This window comes from Chondrus crispus, genomic scaffold (assembly GCF_000350225.1).
Source record: "Chondrus crispus Stackhouse genomic scaffold, scaffold_223, whole genome shotgun sequence".
Lineage (NCBI taxonomy): Eukaryota > Rhodophyta > Florideophyceae > Gigartinales > Gigartinaceae > Chondrus > Chondrus crispus.
Window position 1 is genome coordinate 74,901 of NW_005179099.1, and position 24,094 is coordinate 98,994.

The 24,094-nt window shown below is 50.4% G+C and overlaps 4 protein-coding genes; 3 read left to right on the plus strand and 1 right to left on the minus strand.

Annotated features, from left to right (window-relative positions):
- Window positions 1–1,628: 1,628 nt before the first annotated feature.
- On the plus strand, window positions 1,629–4,231 carry CHC_T00004261001 (hypothetical protein). XM_005715569.1 is given in 3 exon segments: window positions 1,629–2,258; window positions 2,319–3,041; window positions 3,042–4,231. The coding sequence occupies 2 exon segments, from the start codon at window positions 1,629–1,631 to the stop codon at window positions 3,039–3,041; spliced, it is 1,353 nt and encodes a 450-aa protein (XP_005715626.1). The 3' UTR covers window positions 3,042–4,231.
- Window positions 4,232–4,444: 213 nt separating this feature from the next.
- CHC_T00004262001 (hypothetical protein) lies at window positions 4,445–4,618 on the plus strand. The gene has a single exon (XM_005715570.1). The coding sequence runs from the start codon at window positions 4,445–4,447 to the stop codon at window positions 4,616–4,618; it is 174 nt and encodes a 57-aa protein (XP_005715627.1).
- A 6,053-nt stretch (window positions 4,619–10,671) lies between these two features.
- On the minus strand, window positions 10,672–13,140 carry CHC_T00004263001 (hypothetical protein). XM_005715571.1 is given in 2 exon segments: window positions 10,672–11,037; window positions 11,038–13,140. 1 exon segment carries the CDS (start codon window positions 13,138–13,140, stop codon window positions 11,038–11,040), a length of 2,103 nt encoding a protein of 700 aa, XP_005715628.1. The 3' UTR covers window positions 10,672–11,037.
- A 9,219-nt stretch (window positions 13,141–22,359) lies between these two features.
- On the plus strand, window positions 22,360–22,884 carry CHC_T00004264001 (hypothetical protein). Its single transcript, XM_005715572.1, has one exon. It carries the CDS (start codon window positions 22,360–22,362, stop codon window positions 22,882–22,884), a length of 525 nt encoding a protein of 174 aa, XP_005715629.1.
- Window positions 22,885–24,094: the final 1,210 nt, after the last annotated feature.

A 24,094-nucleotide genomic window follows, 5' to 3' on the forward strand; every position in this document is an offset into this window, starting at 1 on the left:
TAGAGGCCGCCCAGTGCCCACCACAGTGGCATACGGTGACGCGCAGTCACGCGGCGTACGTTCTGCCTTCTGAACCCGCCATTTTTCGGCGTCTACGTTCCCCAACTCCCCCCCCGCACATCTCGCCGAAATGCCCTCACCCGCCTTCTTCATCGCCTTGCTCACCCTGCCTCTAGCACGGTGCACCGCGGCCGCGTCTCCAAGTGACCCGGAACCCGCACCAAAGAGCCCGGCGCCCATCTCACGCGTGTCCATGAAGAACGGAAGTTTGTGCAGATCTCCGGGGAGGTGCAACATTCCTAGTATTCTTGGACACCATGAGCTGGGCGATTGACAGGGTGATGATTGGTGATGGCCGACAAGGGGCAAGCGGCCACAAAATGCAAAACGGCGTTTTGTACGCTGCCGCCGGATTGACAGGCGGTGACGAAAGTTTCTGGCCTATCGATGCCAATTCGATTACACTATCCCTTCACACGATGCAGGCTCTATTAAACGCGATAGATGATGGTACCAACGACTTGCCGCGCAAGAAAAAGTTTTTGCAAGAGATGTTCCGTCGACTGTTTGCGTGGATGATGGCCCATCGCGGTGTACCGATACTCATCGGTGGTATTGGGGCACGCGGACAAATCACTGGATCAAGAAGGTTTGAGGTGCACCAGTATGGCCCGAACCTCGTTCGCAGCAACGACGATTCATGCGTGTCGGCTGCGCTGTCCAACGGCACTTGTGCGCTATATGGTACCACGGGAGGAACAAGCGTCGACAAGTACCTTCGGAAGCATCCGATGAAGATCAAAACACTCAAGCAACTCTTTTCTCTGGTTCACCAAATTCCCGCTCAACTATCAGTGCGCCGAGTTCCTAAAGCTGTGAAGAAGGCGGTCGAGGCAAATCCTTTCAAGTGGCTTGCGCACCATAATCAAGGCGTGTGGATAGTCCGAATAGTGGAACACGGAATTGTAGATCATTGCGTTGCGCTGGACTGCAACCGTGGTATTGTCCATGATAGCGCTTCAAGGTATCCGTTCGCATTAACCGAAGATGTGCTTCCTTTCCTTGGCGGAGATGAAGCAAAAAATTTGCGCGTGGCTGAAGTGAGGGAGCTAGTTAAAGTCCCTGTCAATTCCAAGAAGCCCTCACGCTGCTCGTGTTCATCCCCCGCCCCTCCCGCTCCTTCTTCGCCAGCTTGAAGTACTCGGGCGTCGAGCAGGGGAGGCTACATGCGTGGGTGCGCAAGTTGGAAGAGAGGGAGAGAAGGGTCGGCCAGGCGGAGGAAGCAGGGAAGGACCGCGTTGCCGAACGAGTTGCTACTGTCGCGAGGAGGGAATCGAAACAGGGCGCACCAATCCTTCTCTCTTGTATCGGCTTCAACGATCGCAGAGGCTAGCGCAGCAGATGGGAATCAGCGAAATTTAAATTCTCTGAATGGGTCGAACAACAATTCGGGAGTGATCAGTTATCAAGCGTCATCTCCTGACGAGGCGGCACTAGTGAATGCAGCACGTATTCTAGGCTTCACTTATTTATCAAGGTCTAATCGTGATACAGCTATTGATGTATTCGGACGAAGCGAGACACATGATTTAGTGGAAACAATCGAGTTTGATTCCACGAGAAAGAGGATGAGCGTGATAACTCGAGATCTGGATGGCAAGCTAAGGATCTACACAAAGGGCGCAGACGCCATCATTTTTGCGAGACTGGCTGAAGGGCAGTCACCCGATGTCACTGAGCAGCATCTTCATGAATTTGCAGTGGAAGGATTGCGCACTTTTTGTCTTGCCTATGCAGATCTTGATGACGATGGGTTTCAAGATTGGCATCGAAGATATCGGCACGCGAATTCCGAGTTAATCGATCGTGAAGAAAAAGTTGCTGCAGTTGTTGACGAATTCGAACGTGATCTTACCTTGCTGGGTGCGACTGCTATCGAAGACAAACTCCAAGATGGTGTTCTAGAGACTTTAAAGAAGCTGGAACAAGCCAGCATCAAGGTATGGGTACTAACCGGGGACAAACAAGAGACAGCCATTAATATTGGGTTGTCATGCGGCGCCATTGACGAAGGCATGGATGTCGTGATCATCAATGAGGACAATCTCGAAGATACAGCTGCGCAGCTTGACCGAGCACTTGGCAGGTGGAGCGCCATGCGTACAGATCCAGCAATGGAACGAAAGCTTGGCCTGGTCATTGACGGACAAACATTGCATTACGCTCTCGAAGAGGAACTCCAGAAACGGTTTATGATAGTGACAAACATGGCTTGATCAGTCATCGCTTGCCGTGTGAGTCCGAAGCAAAAGACTGAGATTGTCGAGCTGGTCCGCCGGCTTGACAAGGACAAAGTTACTTTGGCTATTGGAGACGGCGCTAATGATGTCGGTATGATTCAAGCGGCCCATGTGGGGGTGGGAATTGTGAGCTTGGAAGGGCAAGAGGCCAAACTGGCCTCAGACTACTCTATTGGTCAGTTTCGTTTCTTGGGGCGTCTAATGCTAGTCCATGGCAGATGGAGCTACAAACGGCTCTCAAAAATGGTCTTGTTCACAATATACCGAAATGCGGCGCTGACTCTTTGTGAGATCTATTGGGCATTCTTTTCAGCATTTTCAGGTCAGCCTCTCTTGGATCCCTGGATGGGGGGTCTTTACAATTTGCTTTTGGAATCGCTTCCTCCCATTGTCCTCGGTATATTCGATCAGGAATTGACTGCCGAATATGCGCTTGCGTTCCCTGAAATCTATTCAAAGGGGCAAAGAAACACGGCGTACAACTTTCGCGTCTTTTTGAGCTGGATTCTCTCAGCAATATGGCAATCAGCTGTAGTGTTCTTTGTTTGCTTCTGGGGCTTTGGTGACATTCCGCAGGCCGGTGGGCAGATGCTGGGAATGTGGGCATTCGGCACAGTCGTATTCTCGGTAGTGATTTTCACTGTACATGTCATGCTACTTGTGTACCAGAGTTCCTGGACAAAGCTTTTAGCATCCTTGTTCTTTGTCTCATTTGCGACATTTGCATCATCTTATCCTTGAGCTTTGCGTTCTCCTGCTGCAATTGCTGCACCTGAAGGATGAAGCCCTTCTTCTCCTCCTCAGTCGTCCTCACGAGCTTTTCCAACATGTGCACGTACACCTCCTGCGCGTAGCGTGCGGCGGCGGCCGAGTCCTGGTTCATCTTCAGACGGCGTGTGTACTTCTCACGCGGCGTCATCGAGGTATCACCCTTCTTTCGGCGCTTCATGCGGTCAAACTCGCCCTTGGCCATGTGCTCGTTCTTCTTCATCTCCTTGAAGGCCTCACGGGCCTTTTCCTTGCACAGGTCTGCGTACGGGATGCCGCCCATCTGCATGACGATGTGCGGCTCGATGGGCGGGGAGTCATCCAGCTCGTAGGTGGCGGTGGGCTTCTGGACCGGCTTGATGTCGATGGGCAGCGGCGGGCGGCGGTCCGTCGGGTGCATGGGCTGCGGCGGGAAGGAGTGGGCGGAGACGACAGGGTGGCGGGCGTATTGCTGGGCGTGCGGGTCATGGGAGAGGTGGTGCACTCGTATTGTTGATAGTGTAAGTTTCCCTTTCTTGTCTCTGGTGCGGCTGAAATGCAGCCGGAGCGATTCTTTCTGTCACTGTTTCATAGCCTTTTTCATCTAGCGATGTGGCGCTCACTCCGACGACATTGCAGGACTCATGAGTAATGTAGCTGCCTGGTTTGCGTATTAAAATGTTCTTGGAACAACCAAATACTTGTGCGGACATCACAGCCTGCCCTCTGCAGTCCGGATCCTCATTCATTGTCCAGCAAGGTCACCATATGGGAATCACTCCTATTGGCCTAGTGTATTGGTCAGAACGCTTTCCGCCAATCAACAGGTGTCGAAGGTGGCCATTGTATCTCTCGGCAAGCTGTCCTCGTCATTATCATGTCCCTACGAAGTACTGTATTTGCAGCGAAACTGATAATTCCACGTCGTTCGCTGATGCGCCGTGGATATCGCTCATATGGCTCGACCGTATGACATGTATATACGGGTTCTGTGAAGAGACTTTACATTATTGAGGAACTCTTCCTCGCTTGCTTCCGCTCAAACGGCGTCCTCCATCGCTTGGATGCACATGCTTAACAAGACATCGGAGCTGTTAAACTTGCATGGTATCAGACTTGTACAGGCTCCCATTTACACAATCTATGATGAACAATTTGGAAAAGGAAGAAAGTCTATCTGTCCACATATACTTGGGACGGCGACACCCCGGTACTGTCACCTACTGGTAGGCCACCACTCCCATCGACTGGGACATTGCTCATGTGATCAAACGCTGTTGCATTTGTATTGACCAACACCCCAACGCCCCTGTCCTCTCTGAACGAATTCTCGGCGAAACGGACGCCTGCGCCCTCATCATGAGCTACGAAAGAATCGGGAGGAAGTTCGTGCTAAGATGACCAGAGATGCGATGCCGTTTAGCAAGCAAGAGGCAAGTACTGATATGTTCAAGTGCGGAAAATGCAAGCAAAGAAAATGTACTTATTACCAGATGCAGACCCGGTCCGCAGATGAACCATTAACGACCTTTGTCTCATGCGTACATTGCGGTAATCATTGGAGGTTTTGAGCTTTCACTTCTCGGTCCAAACAACCCATCCGCTACCCCTTCTTCCCCTCATACCCTCCATTCCACCGCTTCAGTACAAAAGTTGAGAGAGCTTCGGTGAAATTGAGACTACTTGTACGAGTAGAGAAGACGGGTGACAAAACATGTATCCCTGTAAACTTTGGGTTTTCTCAATAATCAGCGTGCTACGGAGCAGCTCTCAAAACTAGTGTACAACAACAACGATATGTGACGTAAATGTGGGCCTCAACGCTCTGGTAAACACTCGGACATTGCACAAATGGCATGTATGGCGCATTATCTGCAAAAATTGAGCAATTCGTATGAAACTACTGGTCCTCCAGAAACAGTGTTTCTGGCCGGCATGAGTGTCTCATTTGTAGGGCGTCCGCAGCGCAGATATTCTTGTCAAATACCCTGCGCCTCGGCCTGCCCCTCGACCACTTTCTCCGAGAGTCACCCCACAAAAATCCATCCTCCGGAAGTATCCCTCGCACCACAGCTCGCTTTTCACTGTCACCCTCTGTTCTTTCCCGTTTTTCTCTGCCATATTTTGGCGGGATAATGCGATCTTTTCCGCCAGACGCCAGAAAGGCCCTGCATCACTTTGGGACAATCATCATCAACGAAACGCCCGTAACTGACGTCTTTTGTTGCGCTCATCCCGGAGATACGGCGGACGAAAGTGACGAGCCCACTTTGCGCAATATACAAAAGCGTTTCAAGAAGCTCTCTTTTCTTGTTCATCCGGACAGATGTGTGTCGGATCGCTCCTCCGCGAATAAAGCTATGCAAAAGCTTACTCGCGCAAAAGAACAAGCTGAGAGAGACATTCGTTTTGATGAGATGGAAAACGGGGAAGATGCTTCAAATTTGGTTCCCGCAACACTACTTTTTACACTCATTCCAACCTCGAAGGAGAAACTACTCGAACTCATGTTAAGGGAGGAAAGGGAGAATATTCGAAGAAAGGTCATGGCTGAGGAGGAGGAAATGTCTTCTCAAGCGGAAAAAGGCGAGGATAGGAGCAAAGAAACGGAAAAAAGTGAAGAAAGGGAAAAGAGGGAGGGGCGTCGCAATCGTGAAGAAAGGATGCAAGAAGAAAGAGCTCAGGAGTTGAGACGTAAAAGGGAGCAGGGGCTAGAGGAGGAGAGAGTACGTGCGAAGAGGGAGGAAGCGGAGAGAGAAAAAGAGCAGGCATTGGAGGAAGAGAGGGAAAGAAAAGGCTCAGCGGAAAGTGAATGGGGACATCAGCGGAGGGAGAAGGAAATGAGACAAGAATGGGAAACGGAAGACGAAGACATATGTCAATTAGAAAAGCCTGAGACAATTACGCAAAGGCGGGAACGGATGGCTAGGGAGCGCAGAAAGAAGAGAATGTCTTATCAGGAACGAGCACGTATGGATAATGAGGCGCGGAAACGAGAAGAGAGGCAGAGGAGGGAACGAAGGGATCGTCAGGAATCAAGGAGCCAAGGAGGGGCTCGGAATAATTCCCCCAGGATCCATACATCTTCGTTTGACGGAACCGATTTTATGACCGATGTCCTGGGTAGAGAGTTTGAATCTAAAATGAGTCACGGCCCAGATGGTGAGGAAGCGGAGTTCGTTGGGGCGCCTGACGATGATTGGGATAGAGAGGGGGGTGACGGGGTGAACTCGGATGAGGAAGAGGACGATGAGGATGTTGATGCCGAAGAAGAAAGTTCGATGGAAGATGAAGCAGATTCCTCTCGTTCCCCTCGCCCGGAATGTATTGACGACGATGACTTTGATTTCGGAGCGTACATAGCCTTCACGCCTGAAGACACCAGCAGCAATGGAGAAGCTTGTGATGCAGCAGCTGCGGCTGAAAGGGTGTTGCCAGTTGACCTCAGAACTTTGTCTGAAGACGAACAGAAGAAACGGCGAGCGGAACAAAAGAGAGCGTCAAAAAAGAGAAGTCAGCGGAAGGCAATGGCGGAAATAGCGGCGGATAGAGTAGCAGAGATGACGTGGGTTCCCCGGCGATGCGTCCCGTATACCCCTGAGGTTGGGATTCAGCTTTCCGGAAGATGGCGCTGCGAGCAGCTCATTCGAGCATATACTGCGAATTTGGGTGTGCCGGAGGGAGTGAATGTGGTGAAAAACTTCGAAATGGTGCGTATGGACTGTCGACGAAAGCATTGTGCCGCAACTCTCACTTTTAATCGGCAACCGAAATCGGGATTGTGGAAGTTGAATCGGTTCCAAGAGCACGAAAACCAGTGCTATGGGCAGTCAGTCGACAGAAAGTCCTGTCAATTTAGACCGGCGTATACCGCTGAGCAGACCGCACGGGCGCTTCGTGATGAGTTCGCCTTGAACCCTGACATGCCCATCAGCGTCCTAGCGTCCATTTTAAGGGCGAAGTCAATTTATCGTCGACAACCAGCAAACTCACACATTCGCGCTGTGAGGCGCGAGCTGAACAGATACATCTCAGCTGCTCGAGCCGTTGACATGGCTGCCCTGGAAGGATACTCTGATCTGTTGAGAGAATTGGGGCACAGGGTGGACATTTTCATCTTGTCCGGTACGGAAATGAAGGCGCAGCGCATCAAGGCTGCACGATTCATATAAAAACAACAGCAAAAACTTTCATACTCTGAAAAACTAAGATCCCTACAATCCGGGTTTAGTGTAGAGGATGTGGACGTCTCGGATATTGCGGATGAGGGTAAATATTATGGCGGGTTCCTATTCGTCCCGATGGTTGCAGAAGCTTTCTGTAGAAAGGGCAGGATGACATGCGCAGCGGATGCCGCTCATTGCGAGGGTTTGGGCCGCCGTTCTTACGGAACCACATTTGAAGTGTTCGGATACGACACTAACCATCAACTCTGCCCCTTGGTGTTCGCCCATTTCGTGGGAGCTGAGGGAATGGACACGTGGGAGAAAGTTTTTGCTGCCGCCGCGGATATCCCAGGGTTTGATGTACCTACGAGGACGACAATTGTCGACCAGGAGAAATCTATCGACTCAGCGTACAAGCGGTGCATGCGGGACGCGAAGTTGTTCCTGGACCCACTGCATGTCCGAAAAAATCTCGCTACAGCACTGGGTGCGGGAAAGGTTGTTGGTGTGCGCATGTACGATAAAGCGCTTCGAAACCCAAGCAGGGATGAGGTTATTCAAGCCAAAAAAGACCTCCCGATGAAGATGTCAGATTACCTTAATAGGTTTGATGACAGTGAGCTGTACAGAGCATGCTCGATGTTGCAAGATCTAATCACGACATCTCAAGGAGCTGAAAGTGGTATGTCCGCCGCCCTGCGAAACCACATCAGGACAGTGGAGCCTCAAAAGATGCTGGAGAAAGTTGTGTCGACACAGCGAACTGCCTCTTTGAAGCGGCAAGCGACTGCAATGAACTGCAAGAGTCCCGTACCACCTCACATTGAACAACGTCTTGCGCTACTCATTCAGAGATCAAGAGTTTATAAGGAGTCTGTTAGGTTTGTAGAGGGAACGGGGCAAATGGAGGCGACGGTACGAAGCGTGGTGGACGGAACGCGTTTGAGGCATGTAGTCATGAGTTCAGAGCCAAACACGCCCCCTTCATGCTGCATGCATTCACGAGATGGTTCCGGTTTTCCTTGCTATCACGGAACGGCTGTCATATGTGAGAAGTACGGATCTAATAATTTGTATAAGCACGTTGCGCGACGACATTTGACGAAAGCATGGAAAGAGAATTACTACAGCTTGTGTTACTCAATGCCGGCTCAATACTCTGTCGACAGAGTTATCAAACAAGCGAAACGGTTAGTAGCTTTTGGTCAGAACTTAAGAATTCCCAAAGCTATCCCTCCCCCTCGTGGGAGGCCAGTGAAAAACGCGGGAAAACGTAAGAAGAGCTGGTATGAGAACGGACCTGCGCCATCAAAGAGGAAGTATACTTGCTCTCTTTGTCGTTCTGAGACGCATACTGTTACTGATTGTGCACTGAGACAGCTTTATGGGGATGAAAACACTAGGTAAACATGCTTCCGTGGTATGGAAAATACTGTATGTAATTGTATGTAGATAGAGTGGGTAGAAGTTGCCGGTGTTTCGCATACGAAGTCACCCTATATTTCCAACTGAAATCACATCAATCTCAGAAAACGATCCAATGTCGCCCTATAGACACAGACAAAGATCGGCATGTTTCAACATGTCGTTTTCTTAGGGCGACGTCACCCTCGGAATTGGATGAATGAGGAACGTCACCCTTCAATGCCACCTCAATTGGGGTAGTCGCCCCCAAAACACCCCCAGGGCTAGAACTTCACCTCCCCAGGGGCATCAAAAGCCGCACCTGTCACCCCAAGATCCGCAAATGGCCCTTAGAAAAAGGTCTACAGTATTTGGTAATTTAGTAAGCACCAGAGAGGGCGTATAACGAGGACACGTGTACCCAGTGTCCGCACTTGGTTTTCCTCAGCGGCATGCTTTCATATGTACAGTAGGAGGGAGCACCGAGAACTGAGTTCCCAAATTAACCATTTTTTACCAAATAACACGTCATCTGACCTGTTATTTGGTAAAAATAGTTAATTTGCTCTGAAGAGCATCGTAGCCGCGCGAGCCGATTACCACAGCTTACCATTGCTGTTCTGAGAGTACACTTACAGTATAAGCCACGGCCGCCTGACGCGTCCGCTCTGCGGCACGTGTCCCGCCCGTACAATTACTCTACGCCCCCAGTGTACGTGCGCTGCGGGAGGGCGACGTATTCGGGCACGGCTGTGGCTTTCGAGACGGTGTGCACGGCGAGCGGGACGCAGCCCGCCACGATTGTACACAGGCCGAACAGCACGAGGACGCGGTCCGAAAGGTGCGCCCGATCGGCTGGAAGGGGCATTTAGATCAGCAGCCCCACCGGCAGATGAAAAAGATGCAGAACGAGGCCGCGCCATAATTTACCTCACGTGATGCTGCTCCATCAAGAAGAGCGTGGCGATGGTCTCGAACTCGGTGGTCACGCGGCGGAAGGCCACGTTGACGAGCAGGCAGACGAACATGGCCGCGACATCCGCGCGCGGCGGCGTGGGCGGCGGTGGCGGCGGCACGCCTGACGGCACGTCCAGGTCTGGGTGTGACTCGGCGTGCGGCAGTCGCGGGGCGCTGCTCTCGAGTTTTTGTCCAAAACTCTTAAAACATCTAATAATTATTCTTGTGAATAGTGTTGGCGGCGAAAAGGGGGGAGGAAGGCCGCGCGCGTAGGGGAGAGAGAAAAGTTTTTTTCAGAAGCGTGAAGTTTATTGCAAGAGCGGGGGTCAGTCTGGGGTGTCGTTGTGTTCTCCCCTTGTCGCGGGGTGTCGCGGCGCGCCCCTTTCTCTTATAGAGGGGCCGCCAACATCTTCCACTTCCCAGGACCGCCGCTCTTCAAAGGGAGATTGTCCACGTGTACACCTGGCATACACGTAGACCAATAAAATCTCCTTTTGAAGGCTTTGGTCCTGGGGCCACTCCCGGGTACTGTACCCTGTACAGTACCCCAAATCTCCCCCACAATCTCCCCCACAAATAGTGTAAGAAGTGAGAAATAGAGCGTAGCTGTGCTCTCGTTAAGCAGTTTAAAGCACGAACAGATAATTGAAGTTGTTCAATTGTCGCGGCCGCAGGCTTGGCAGTGCGGGGCGCAGCGCGACGGCGTGGCGGGGGATGGGACGCGGACGGTGGAGGGCGCGACGTGGCGGCAGATGACGTTGGTAGGAATGTGTCGGGGATGGCGGTGGAAACAAGGTAATGGGAGGGCTCGGCGCCGGAGCCCGCAACAAGCCGCACCACGCCGCCGCTCCCCACGGCCTCCCCCGTTACCAATCGCCATCTCCCTACCGGCACTCTCCCCATCCCCCATGCCATCACCGCCGTACACTGTCCCCCACGCCGCCTGCCGCCACACCTCCCTCCCTCACGCCTGTCGAGACGCTTCCGCCCACGCACTACCTCCGGAGGCGCCCAATGTCACCGCTTTGGCAATTCCCCCTAAATTATATGCCATTCCATGTACACGTGCCCCTTATACTGTAGCAGTGAAGCGTTACTGAGTGTCTCCCATAACCTCAAGTTTTCTGTCGATCAGGTGTTCATGGCGAGAGTTTATTCATCATCGTATCCAGAGACGACGTTTATACTAAAGATAGAGATGGTACCTACATCTCACAGTGGAGTTCAGCACTATGGCACAGTTGCATGGAACAGTCTTCAGTATTAGAGTAATAGATTGCGCAGAGCAACAATACAAACCATAACAAAGATAGGTCAGCAGATATACAGTAAGTATATTGTCTACAGACAGCATTTCAGTCGCTGTAGCTGCTGCGCATGAGCACGCTTGGCACAATCACTGTGCCATGCACAGAGGGTATCATCAACACAAGAGGTATTCCTTCACACCCACCCACAAGTCTTCAACGCCATCCAATCTGGTTGAATGGTACATTTCGCAATCTTCTATACTGCTTCTTTATGCCTGCATCATATAGAGCGTGCAGCAAAAGATTGTCGAAGACAGCTTCGCCTACATCGCAAGTGTCGACCCAAGGCCATGGTCTGAAGATGAGACCAAGCTGAACAGCAGCAAAAATAAGCCACCCGCCGAACGTAAACCAAATCAAGATCAGGTTTCCCACCACTACACAAATCATTTTGAGAGCCTTCATGAAGAAGAATTCAACCTTCATCTGTTTGTAAAGAAACACGATCCTGTCATCTTGGACTTCAGCAAGCTGATCCCCATCCGGATCTGAAACATGTTTGAGATAAAAGGGAATCACACTTGAATTTTCCCAGATACCTGTAGCTTCTGCAACAGCTGTGACATGTCCACTCCGAGCCGTTGAAAAACGCGCTAAATCAACTACAAGAGTGCGCTTATCTCTCAAATCATCATTTTGCAATGTAATGATTGATGCGACATGTCCAGTTGTTGACACGTACAGATCGACGTCACTTTGTTGGTTCAAGAAATTCATTATCTGGTTCCGATCTCCAATTATACAGCTCTCAGGCATCATCCCGATCCATTCTACTATACCGTCCCAAGAGGAGCTCTTTTTCCATTCCATTGACCTTTGATAAGACATGTCCAAATAGCTCCTCCCGGTCAGAGATATGCTTCGAGAAACCATGGACTCCCAAAACGTAATGATTAGAAATTGTTGATACCCTATCGAGGATGGCTCCTCTTCTACCATTATGCTGGAATGGCAACTGCTGTACGCTCCTTCAGTGATTGTTCGAATCGCCCAAGATTTCCAACCAGTGGCAGATCTCTTTGTCCTCCGGTCTTCGTGAGCCGCCCTTACACTGACACCATCCGTTAGGACAGCTGTTGCCAGGGCAAGCGTGGTGGACCTGATGTAAACACCTCCACCTCCAATGCAGCAGAGCCCGTCGCCCAATCTTTGGTAGATTTTGGGACCAAAATATATCGTGTGATCGTACTTCCTCAACATGTAGTCATCGACGAAGAGGCCTTTACCCGCTACGCCGAGAACCGTCTCCAGTTTTCTCCAAAAATCAGTTCCATAGTAAGGTTCGTTTGATTCATACAAGCGCACCACGTGACAAACTGCATAAGGCAACAGTCCGAATTCCTCCCATTTTGTCAGTTTGAAAATGGCTTCCCGTTGCTCTTTTTCTATGCCCATCATCACCAATCGATCGACCCATAAGCGAACATGGCTTTTCCCATCTCGTCTGGCTATCGCTATGCAAGACCTAACGAGTTGACTCCAGCGGAAATCATCGAAAAAGTCGTCGGTCATCTGAATTTGGATCTGGTTGAGAATTCCCTCCTCTTTGTCCGGACTTCCGTCTTCTTTGAGTAGCAGCATTCGTCGAGTGATTTTGACATCCTTGCTTTTGTATGAAACGGCTATCAGACATGAGAAGTCTTCAGGTCGACCATCTGGTACCTCACCGACACGTTGATGACTCCTCAGCTCGTCACGCAGTCGTTCCCAATCATCGAAATCGTCAGCTCTGACAGGACGACTGAATCCTCTCACATAGCTGTCGCGAGCCGCCTCTGCCTCCTCTTTGCTCTTCCGATTGGAAACTTGCACGAACAAATAGTCGGCCGAGGATCCAATACTGGCAATGTCACTAATTCTGGTCAGATCTGCTGCAAAGTTGGTGTGAATTTGGCCTACGTGCCCCGGTAAGGATTGATAAAAAGCAGCATTGCCGACCTGTTGCAAATGTGCTGCGAGAGGATCCGTTGCATCGAACTTCCGAATCGCATTCTCATATTGCTGTTGCAAATGGTACTTGTACCGGGAGGTAACGCGACCGTAGATCTTCGTATGCTGACCCTCTGCAAACTCGCCCAAAAAAGAAATGGAGTCTCGGACTGTGTTTGCCCATCGGAAATTCGATCCTTTCCGCGGCTGGAAGAGAAAGATGCTCAAATTCATAAGGCGGATTACCCAGTCGGTTATCGTCAAACTCTGTCCCCGTTTAGACGTGCGTAGGGGCACATTCGTGGGTGCCGTAGTGTTTGAGTTCATTTCAGATGCTCGAGATTGACAGGCGAGACCGAAAGCTGTTTGAATCAGTTTGGAAGGCAGTTTGGAGGAACAGGGATTGTTTAAATAACAGTGACGAAGCTGGAGAGCTTTTAAGCTGGGACCCGCTTTCCTATTTTAGAGCTTTCAGGTCGCCAACCTGAATTGCTAGGTCGCAAAATTTACGCCAGTGTGGAGAGCGACATTTGTGAAGGTTGGAACCTGAATCAAATTGTACTTCATACAGTACTGTATTCTCTCTTTATTTGCAACCGCTTGGTGGACAGATCTGGTTGCAACAAAAAGGGGGGTTGCAGTCAAAGAAATGTACCATACCCAATGTACCATACCCTGCGTTCCTGACCAATCGTTTGGAATGTCTCATATTTATTTCAAAAACTCATCAATGGTGCTCTGCTGTACAGCTTCGGATTCCTACAGCGTTACTGTTCTCTGCACGCAAAACGCAGCATTACTGTACAGTATCATCACAAGTGGACTCGACGATGCGCTTCGCAATTGCAAGCGCTCTAAGTTGCTTTTTCGTGCCGGGAGGAGGCACCATTTTGTCGGGAAAGGAGGTAATTTTCGTTTTTTCACACAGTTTTTTAACAGTTGACAGCAGGGTTTGCAGCATTTCTACTGTTCAACGGTTCACTACCAGAGATTTCGGACGGTTTATTGCTCTCACAGTGCAGGCAAAATATATGTAAGAAGCCATTAAACCGGTTGCATTAATAGAAAATCGAACAACATAGTAATTTAGTTTTTGCTCGGTAGCTAAGGGAGAGAGACATTTGTGAAGGTTGGAACCTGAATCAAATTGTAATTCATAATTTAGTTTTTGCTCAGGTAGCTAAGGATCTTTCTAGAAGGTCCGCCGGCGCCGCGCCGATTGCATAAATAGCGCAGTGGTGAGTGGAGTCGCGAGACTCGGGAGGCGAAAAACAAATATTGGATCCTCGGCCGACTGTTTGTTTGCGTAAGTTTCCAATAAGAGCAAAGAGGAGGCAGAGGCGGGTCAAGGTAAACACCTTTTCCCCCCGAACACACCCCAACAACATTGACGTCAAACATGATAGAGAGAAGCCAAATCTGCAGGTCTACTGTGTGACACAATGTTGTGCAAACTTTAGGTAATACCCTGTACAGTAGACCTGCACATTTGGCTGCTCTCTGTCTTGTTTGACGTCAATATCTCCACACTGGCGTAAACTTACGACAATGTTTCTTACGTGCCCCTTTTATTTTGGAGTTTTCCTTACATACCCCTTTGTATGAGCCCCATTTCTTAGGAGCGCTAGATTGAATACAGTACAGCTGTACATGACAGTGAGGTGAGGAGGTGAAGAGGGCGTCACAAAAATGAGTTTGATGGGAGTACGTTCCCTGACAAGCAAAGCATCTTCATTGCATCTTTGGCCACGTGCGTCACCGTGGGCCGATCTCACCAGGTAAAATAGTCAGACTCTGGGCGCCTGCGTATACAGTGCCCCCCAGGAGTGATCATACATCGTGAACGCCCAACCAGACCGCGGGGCAAACAACGGCTTGTGGAAAGTGGGGTCGCAGCGCCTCAACGAAAGTCGCGTTGCTCTGCATGTGGTCAAGTTGGGCACTACGCTACGACTTGCCAAGCCCCAGCACTATGTACCTCTACCGGAAAGTCGTTCTGGAGTGAGGTGAAGAAAGGGGTACGTAAGACAAATTCTCTAAATTTAATGTAAACCGAGAGTTCACACGCATGTGAACTCTCTGTGAACAAAATCTTCATTCTTGTACAGGAGCTGCAGCTGCATATAGGCTCAACACCCACAGGATGCCCGACGAAATTCTGGACATACAAGGGCCATAACACTGTATGTGATACATTCCATCAAGGAACTAATTTAATACTGTACGGGCTGGGCAAGGGATGTGGGCATCGAGTTACCATCGTACATACTGTAACAGGCTGGTTTTTGCTTGAAACGACCAAGGGTAGCGTCCCATTTGATGATATCAAAACCCGACTGAAGCAACGGTACACGGATGCTCGCAAACTTCGAGGTAGAGCAAGTCTGCAGTCTCAACAATGTTGTATTCCTTGGCGGGTAACTCACCCCTCGACGGACACAGCGTAACTTTAGAGTCTGGGTTCGACAAAACCCAGCCCACCGCTGCAAACGCAAATTCCATGCAAATCATCGCAGGGCATAACCGCAAATTCCATGCCCTGTGGTGAAATCATCCCAGGGCATGTAATTTGTGTTTACAGCGTTAGCCGTGCCGATACGAGAATATTTCAGAGCGTTTCTGAGATTGCGTTTGAAAGCTTTTGAAAGCAACCTCAGAAACGATCTGAAACATTCTCGTATCGGCACGGCTGTATATATATAGTATATATATATATACTGAATATATTATATACAGTAGCATTCAACTCCAAGACTACACGCGAGGGAATAAACAAGAGACCAGCCGACTGTCCTAGATGATATTATGCAGAAATCGCCTCAAACAAGGGAGTTACAGATGCAGTGAAGTGAACCAGAGTTGGATTTTCTCGCCAGAGGTGCCCTCCCGGCAGGGTAACATTTGGTATAGTAGTTGTGCGCTTATTACCCTGTACATGCCTTTCAATAGCTATCAGAGGCTCGGTCATGAGAATAAGTGTTGGAGGTGAATTTTTCGTCCGTGCCTGCTGTCGTTTGCACCGTGATTTCTGTCACGGTGGCTAGGTCATGCTTGTGAAGAAACCACGGTCAGCTTTTTAAATTTAAGACATTCTATGGGAGCACATGTGATTGGAGGACTGAGTAGGAACGGTGGAAGCGAGCAGAGCCAGACAATTGTATGGCATTGATAGGTTCAGTATATTGGCTCAGGTATGTCTTCTGTAATGCGGCAGTGAACATTTGTGAAAAACCAAACTTTCCAATATCGATCTCCGGAAAGTTTAAACATTGCATGACAAAACCTCGTCCACGCTTTTCAAAAATATTTAGTCGAAATCTCGCGCCTTCTCGAAAGCTCGAAACTTCCGGATTAAGAGTTGTGCTTCTATTTCTATTTAACTCAAGCTCCAGGTTGGTTTGCCGGAACCCTGAATCTGGGCAGCTCACTCATATAACGATATCCTGGTTTTCTACAAAGAAAGCGCCGCGTACCGCCTCTCAAAGGAACGCTGGCTCCAGCAGTACTTCATTACTTCTGCAACTGTCCTTTTTTTCATGGAGCTTCCCTTGCCACTTCATCGGCTTGTCTGAGAGCATAATTCCCGCACCTGCGCTTTTCTTTCACGCAAAAATCTTCTGAACCCGTGCCTTCCTGCCGCCCTCTTCGCCCCTTTTCACCCTTCCAGACTATCTCCACTCTACTGCCATCCTGGCCCCTCCGTCTTGCTATCCGCCCGCCTCTATCTTGCCATCGGGCCGATCTCTTTCCTGCTATCCGGCCCCCTGCTGGTCTCCAGCTCCTCTTTTTCCGATACTCTGACCCTCTCTCTCTTATTCTCTTAGCTCTTGCCACTAACCCTCCAAACTCCTTCAACTCTTGCTATCTTACTCTTTCTCATCCTGTCATCTCACCCCCTCCATCTTTCCGCCCACTATTTCCCATCTTTCTATCTCGCACCCTCTCCTCTGCCATTCTCCTCTCACCCTCTGGCTACACTACCCCTCCCTCCCGCTGTCCCGCCCTCTCCTGTTATCCCGTCCCGACCAATCTATCTTGCCATACGACTCTCCCCCCTTCTGCCATCCGTCCAGTCCCTCGTGTGCCATACTTCCAGTCCTTTGTGTGCCATCCAGCCCCCGCCTGGTCATCTATCCCTTCTCATTCCTCTCTCACTAATTCCTTCAATTAATTTTCATTGAAAAGATCCATGGTTTCCTGTCCTGCTACAGTCCCGAAATTCGGAACTACATCGAGCACACTGGAAAACGGCTTGCAAGAAGTTTTAAGCAGCGCGGATACCGAGGTTTTGGATCTCTATTTTGGCGAACAACAGTGCAGTGACGAAAAAATCGAGGCGTCAAACCGGATTGCAGCTTTTTTGCTGCGCCTTTCCGGGAATGGAGAGATACGTAAAAATATGACATATGCTATGGGGGAGAATGAACACAACTTGGACGCAGCGGCGAAGGAAATGGCTGAGAAAAAAGTATCGGAGTTTATTGAAATCGACAGGAAAGCTCAAGCGGCATACCGCATTCACAGGGATCGCTTCCCCACATCCATATGGTATTGTTGCAATCTCAATGGACCCGCTACAGATCCAGCTGTTGGATGAGCTAATTCTGATTCACAACCACGCAAATAGGTGCCATGCCGCACATGAGCAACTAGACGCACAGATTGAGACGAGACGCCGCGGTGTAGGGACTTCGACAATTGCCTTTGTTTCACACTCGAGATCTGAAAGAGAGGCCGCCTCGGGACAAGCGCATGGCACTGCGCGTCAGAAGGCATTGCGGGAGTTTGCAAGTTTTGTATTAGAGGTCTTGCCGTTTCTCTACGGAAAGAGTGACTCCCCCAAAGGAATGGCACGCCCGAAGCAAAAACTGTGTACACAAGCTACATGCTCGCTTTTGGGGGTGTCACGAAATTTTTTAGACAACCGGATGAGCATGTCCTTAAACACCGCTACAGAGGAGGATCTTACAAGTGTCGTTGATGCTGCAGGAGTCTGGCAGCGTCAGCACCGGAGAAATGGAGATAGACGCAACTATCCGCCTCTCCAAAGCCTGAACGAGTATGATTGCGGCTGCGACGAGCCGTGCTTCGCATCAGTTCCGCAGTGGAATTTAATTGGAGAATACAATGACTTTATCAAGCTTGCAAAGGAGCTCAAGCCGCGCCACAAAGAAAACAGGTTTTATTGAATAGGTTATTTTGTCCGCTCTCAAAGAGTACTACGCGTGTGTGCAACGCTGCACTTTCCGCTTTGTATACAGTGTCTGAATCACTAATTGCAGATGTTCGGAGAGCCCTTGACGCGATGTGCTCAGACCAAGAGGACTTCGGGCGCCCGTTGCTAAATGATGGTACACTACGCTACCGATACGAACGGACGCATCCGATAAATCGCTACCCTGAACGTATTAGGCAGAGAGTGGAGGCTCACCTCGATATTGTCTTAAGGGCAGACCCGTCGGGCTCCACGGGTGCTAACGTTTGTCGCGTTTATTCTCCTGAGATTAATACTCAGGAGAAGCTCCGAGAGGTCTTGCGCAAAGCCCTTCGCTGTGATGATGAATCTACCATCTCAGAAGTATCGTCCAGCACGTTACAGCGCATGGTGAAAGATTATTTAAAACAGCCAAACTGCGTCATAAGTTTCTCGCAGTCCGATCACAACGCATGTCCAAACTGCAAAACAATGCACTACGCCGTACTACAGTACCACCATGAGGCAGCCGTCATGAAAAGTGAGCTGGACGACTTGCGTCAGCGAACGCGGGAACTATCAGAGGCGGAAAGTAGACGATTAGAGTTATTGTCTGAAACCATTGTGGAAAAAAGATTTCAAGAGGACGAGTGCGTCCAGGACCTGAGAAGACACAATAGCCGGGATGGACGTATTCGAGACACTGTCAAAAAGCTTACAGACCACTTTCGGAAAGTAGAGAACAAATATCGAGCTATACGTTCGAGTCATGCGTCAAATCAGGAGTTTCCTGACCCAGTGGGTTGGAACCTGTTCCCGGACCGTGCAATTATGATGCATCAGGATGACATGAGCAAAGTCGATTTGCCTCATTTTTTCGTGTCTGCCTCCTCTGATATCACGAGGTGGAGATTCGATGTCAACGGGCACGTCAGCGCTGTGACTAACGACGCCATAGTCCTCTCCCACGAGCAGGGAACAGGTCCCAAGAACGCGTCTGCTATCATTGAGGAAATACTGCTAACACATCTGCTTTGTTGTCGTGGAGAGTCAATTAAAATTATAATCTCCGATAATGCGGCAGTTGGGAAAAATTGGATGACGACAGTTGCTCTTCCGCAATATATGGTGGACCAAGGCCTCGCTGAGATTGTTTTGGTAATCTTTCTAGAGAATAATCACGGCAAGTACCTCGCGGACATGCTTTTTGGACAATTTCAAAGCCGCAAGAGACGGGAGGTCATACTAGGCGTTGATGACATGTTAAATGGCTTTGAATGCATCAATCGGAAAAGCGGCAAAGTCAAAGGCTTTGCAGTGAAACCCCTCATCAGCATTAACTTTACAGAAGTGTTTGCCTCACTGGGCTACGCAACCAAGCCACCACCTGATTTTGGCTTTTTGAGACGCAAAATCCACTTTGCCGCAGCATGTAAGCCAGGGGTTAAAAGTCGCTTACCAGTAGATTTGAGGGAACTTTTTGCATCTGCGTTACCTGATGATGCCGGTATGGTGCGTATCTCTACTGAACCTCCTGGACTTCATGCACAGAGCCAGCTGGCTTTCGAAGACCGATACTGCGATGTGCCGGCTGCGGACCTACAGGACTCTAGAGCTAAAGAAGCTGGTCATGGAGTTAGTCTAAGCGCTGGCGACGGATATGTTGACCCTGTAGTTATCCCTTTTGACCGACAATATTCTCCAAGTGGACCGGGTGTGGTGTCAACTCGGACAGCTGAGCACGTGGGGTTTAATGGGATAGAGTTTCGGAATCTTACAGCATGCCCTGAGATGCGGGACACTTCCAAACCGTTAATTCGTAGGGCATGGCCTCAGGGGCTTTTAGAATTGCGGTCAGGGCACACGAGGTCAGATGAACCCATTGGTGAATCGCACAGTGTTAAGTGTGCTCCTCTGAACTGGATTGTTAGGAAACCGGTGATACACTTTTCCAATTCCGAGCTTGACTGGAAATCGCGCTATCCTCCACGTAACCTACTGAATGCGAAGTTTCGAAAGGGTCCACGAGACCCTGATCCATGGGTCCCAACTGCGACGTATGCAGAACCTCCCTTTCCCATTATCGAGGGAACATCGGCTTGCAACGCAATGGCTGCTCTCGCATCTGAGTACAGTGATATTAATACATCAGTACACGTCCTACATGCGCTAAAGGGCGTTTATCGCGACATGGGGGATCGTGAGGCTCATTTCGATAATTGGCTGCAGAGAAGAGCGACTACACCAAGTGCAAGGGCTTTGAGATGCTACATGGACGAGATGAAAATTTGGGCTGAAAGAGAGTACGGAAGTCCGAGAGGGGCGAGGACATTGCGCCAAGTTTTCAAGGAGGACGAGGCCATTTTCAACAAAGTTGCTGACATTTTGGCCAGCCATACAGTCTCAAAAGCAGTAGAAAGAAATCTAAAGGGCAAGACTCTCACAATGCTGTTTGAAGAGGTAGAGAACACTCCGGGGGCCCTTGATAGATTTTACCACCTTGTCACGAAGGACCAAGAAAGATACTCTCGAGACCTGAAAAAATTCAGAGCGGCGCAAAGGCAGTTCGACGCTGACCATGGATTGCTTCCTATTGAGTAGTCCCTCATTTGAGGAATGTACATATCTTCAGCAGAGTAGAAAAATTCAAGGTGACTTGAACTGCATTGCTATGACGGACGAGGGACTAGAACAACGATGACTTCGCGACTTTCTTGGTTGATACTTTGTGCTCGAAAGGACTGAGGACTCCTCCTCTCAATTATGCGGATTGCGTAATGCAATGGCCCACGGCGAGAAAATCATTTCCAAGTAGCCTCTGCATTCCAATTGCAAAAAAAATATCTCCCTCGCCACCCCCTAGCCGTCCCTGATCCCGACCTCAGCGACCTCCTTCTAGAATCCCGCCGTCCCCGCCGGAGTCCCAAATCCATACACCACCCGACCTCCTATGCCACACGAATCCCTAATATGTTCCCATGCGCAAACAGCGCAACAAGCTTCACACCAGGTCCAATCACCCCTGAAGGAACTACATCAATCTCTTTTGCATACGAGAAACACTCCAGTTTCGCGTAACGTCGCATGAAGGGGATTCGGACGGATTAAATGAGGTGCGACGATGAAATAAATGGCGTGAAGCGACGGAATAGGGAGGGCATAGCATCAAAAAAGAAGAGGGCAACGCGTCCTGGCGCGCGCCAGGACACTTTTGGACCTGCGCCGCGCGGCGCAGGTCCAAAAGTGCTCGCGGACGATGTAGAGGTCTCCCTCCTGCGATTTTCGAACTTTCGAAAGCGCGACGGTGAGAGCTTTAGAGCTTTAGAGCGCTATGAATTCATGGCGTCACAGAGAGAAGAGTCGGATCGGGAGGAGGATTCATCCTAGACATGTGACAATGGAAGGGAAAGCGTGAAGCGGCGGGAAAGGGAGGGCACGATGAGAAAGAGATAGGCTGGGGCGCGTTCGAGAGTTGGCGCTTCCTGATGAATATGAAATTCGCCTACGCAGAGAGACCCCAATAAAATACGGAATGGGGCTGCGCGGTTCTGGAGCATTTCCGGCTCCCTGCGGGGCAGATTCGGAAATCGTGTTGAGTGTTTGTTGCACAGGCTTCACGTAGGCATTAGTTGTGATATTTTCCGTATCGATCAGCCAATTAAATGAGCGTTAAACTGTAAAAAATCCACAGCAGTCGATGTGGAGCTATTTGATTGGTTTTGAAGTGGATCTCAAAAACGTGGGGCGAAGCGGCGCCCATCTTTTTGTAGTGAAGCTTACTTATCTAATGGCTGTTTGATGCTTCGGAAAGAACTGCCCCACCGGTGAGAACCAAATGAAGTACATTCCCCTCGTACTCACCGTCGCATCCTTGTACTCACACTCGTACTCACCCTCGTATCGCACCCTCAGTCGTAGTGGCACGCTCACTCGAAACCCATCTCGCGACCTTCTCCCTCGCCACTCTGTCTGCACTCCTCCCCTCTCACCTCCACCGTGGACAAAGACAGATTGCCGGCGCTGTCCTCCCTGCTCACGGACAGCACGCGCTCCCCACGCGACCGCGAGCAGCGCGATCCCGGAGAGAACATACGCGCCGGCGGCAGCGGTGCTGCGGCGGATGATTGGCTCGACAGCCGCGAGCGACGTTCTCCTGCGGCTGCTGAAGCTGCTGAGCAGCGAATCACACTGCTCTAGCACTGTCTGCGCTTGTGAACCTGTCGGAGGACGAGGAGCCGGCGGCTCTGAAGCACGCGGACGCGGTGCGGCTCGCAGCGCAGGTGGTCCTGGACGCGGACGTCGTCGCGCTGCACGCGGCGCTGCTGTCCAACCTGACGCGCTTCGCGCCGGGCATGGACGAAGCGGAGGGCGCGGACGGGTTTCGGGAGAGGGGCACGCTACTCGTGCTCGTGGAGAGGGTACCGAGTATTCCGAATGTGCTGCGGCTGTCGAATGCGTGCGCAAGCCAGGAGGGGAGGGACGTCCTGTTGGTCGAGGGAAGGCAGGCGAAGAGACAGCTGTTGACGAGGTTGCTGAGATTGCTGGAGGCGGGGGAGGCAGAGAAGAGGCTGGCGGGGGCGAGCTGGGTGCGGAACTGCGCGATGGCGGACGAGTGCCATGATGTGTTAGTGGGGGTACAGCGGCGGTCGCAATGTGCTTGGGCAGGTCAAAGTAGGTGGGACGGGAGGAGATGGCGGAGATTCGCGCCTGGTTGGTCGAGGAAGTGTTGTTGTTGTGTAAGAGCTGGGCGGGGAAGGACGCGCTCAGGGATGGCGGGGCCGTCGACGTTCTGGAGGGATGGAAGGGGGAAGAGCATCAGGGATGACGGGGCCGTCGACGTTCTGGAGGGATGGAAGGGGGAAGAGCATCAGGGATGACGGGGCCGTCGACGTTCTGGAGGGATGGAAGGGGGAAGAGCATCAGGGATGGCGGGGACGTCGACGTTCTGGAGGGATGGAAGGGGGAAGAGCATGCACGCCGTAGTGGGCATTCTGGATCGGCGGGAGACACTGGTAATCTCGAGGCAAATACCGCATCGATGCACATTTTGGTGGGATGCCGTTTCGGTCGACCAATAGAACGTGCACAACTGGATTGTCAAGGGTAATCAAACAGAGACTATCCGAACCAAATTCTTGATATTTGGTTCCGATTTTTAGATCGACACCAAAAATTTGATGATTTGGTTGCACCGGTGGGGATTTCAATCGACATCAAATCATCAAATTTTGGTTGTTTGGGTATTTGATTCTACCGGTGGCGATGCTCTTACATTGGCGCTCTGAGAGAGCAATTGAATTTATATATGGGCAAGGTACATCAACTATTTCGAGCATCTGTGCACCTCCGTCGCTTGGATCCATGTCCTGCGATTATCGCTAACATTTGATGTCAAATGTTAGCGATAATGCATGTAAACATGCATCTACGGACTCTATCTTTGTTCAGTACTGTCCAACTCTCGTTTGTGCGAGCTCTTGCAGTTGATCGAGTCAATTTCTGATCGGTTAACATCAAGCGAAAGAAAAAGGGCGAGGTTTAAGAGGTCGCGCACTCCCGAAGGCGACTAAGTTTCATTCGTGATGTCAACTATGAGCTATAAATATTGATCATCAGCGCAATGTACACCGCTCAGTTGTGGCGGGCATCATGTCTTGAGCTGGTTACCATCTTTACTCATATGATTTCATATGAGTGAAGATGGTAGCCAGCCCTGCCAAAAGACGGAGTGGGCTACCGCTCCGTCGGGGTTCGCCGCAAGTAATTAAATCCGATCCGCGCATGCACAGTGTGCATGCTCGGTCATGGCCCATGAGCACAAATTCACGCGGTCTTGTAAGCATCTCTTCCCGTAATCGGCGGACGTCGCTCTTTGGAGAAGCTCGGAATGCGCCGCAGTGTTATCATTCTTTTGACTTGATCTGCTGGTACCAATGCCACAACTAACTGAAGTTCTTCTTCCGCTTCTTTTTGCTCAATGCGTCGCTCTTGATCAGCTCTTAGTTCTACGACAACAACTCGACCGCTTAGCCGATACACTACAGCAAGGGAGCGATATATTCGACACAAATGGCCTTTGCCCCCTTT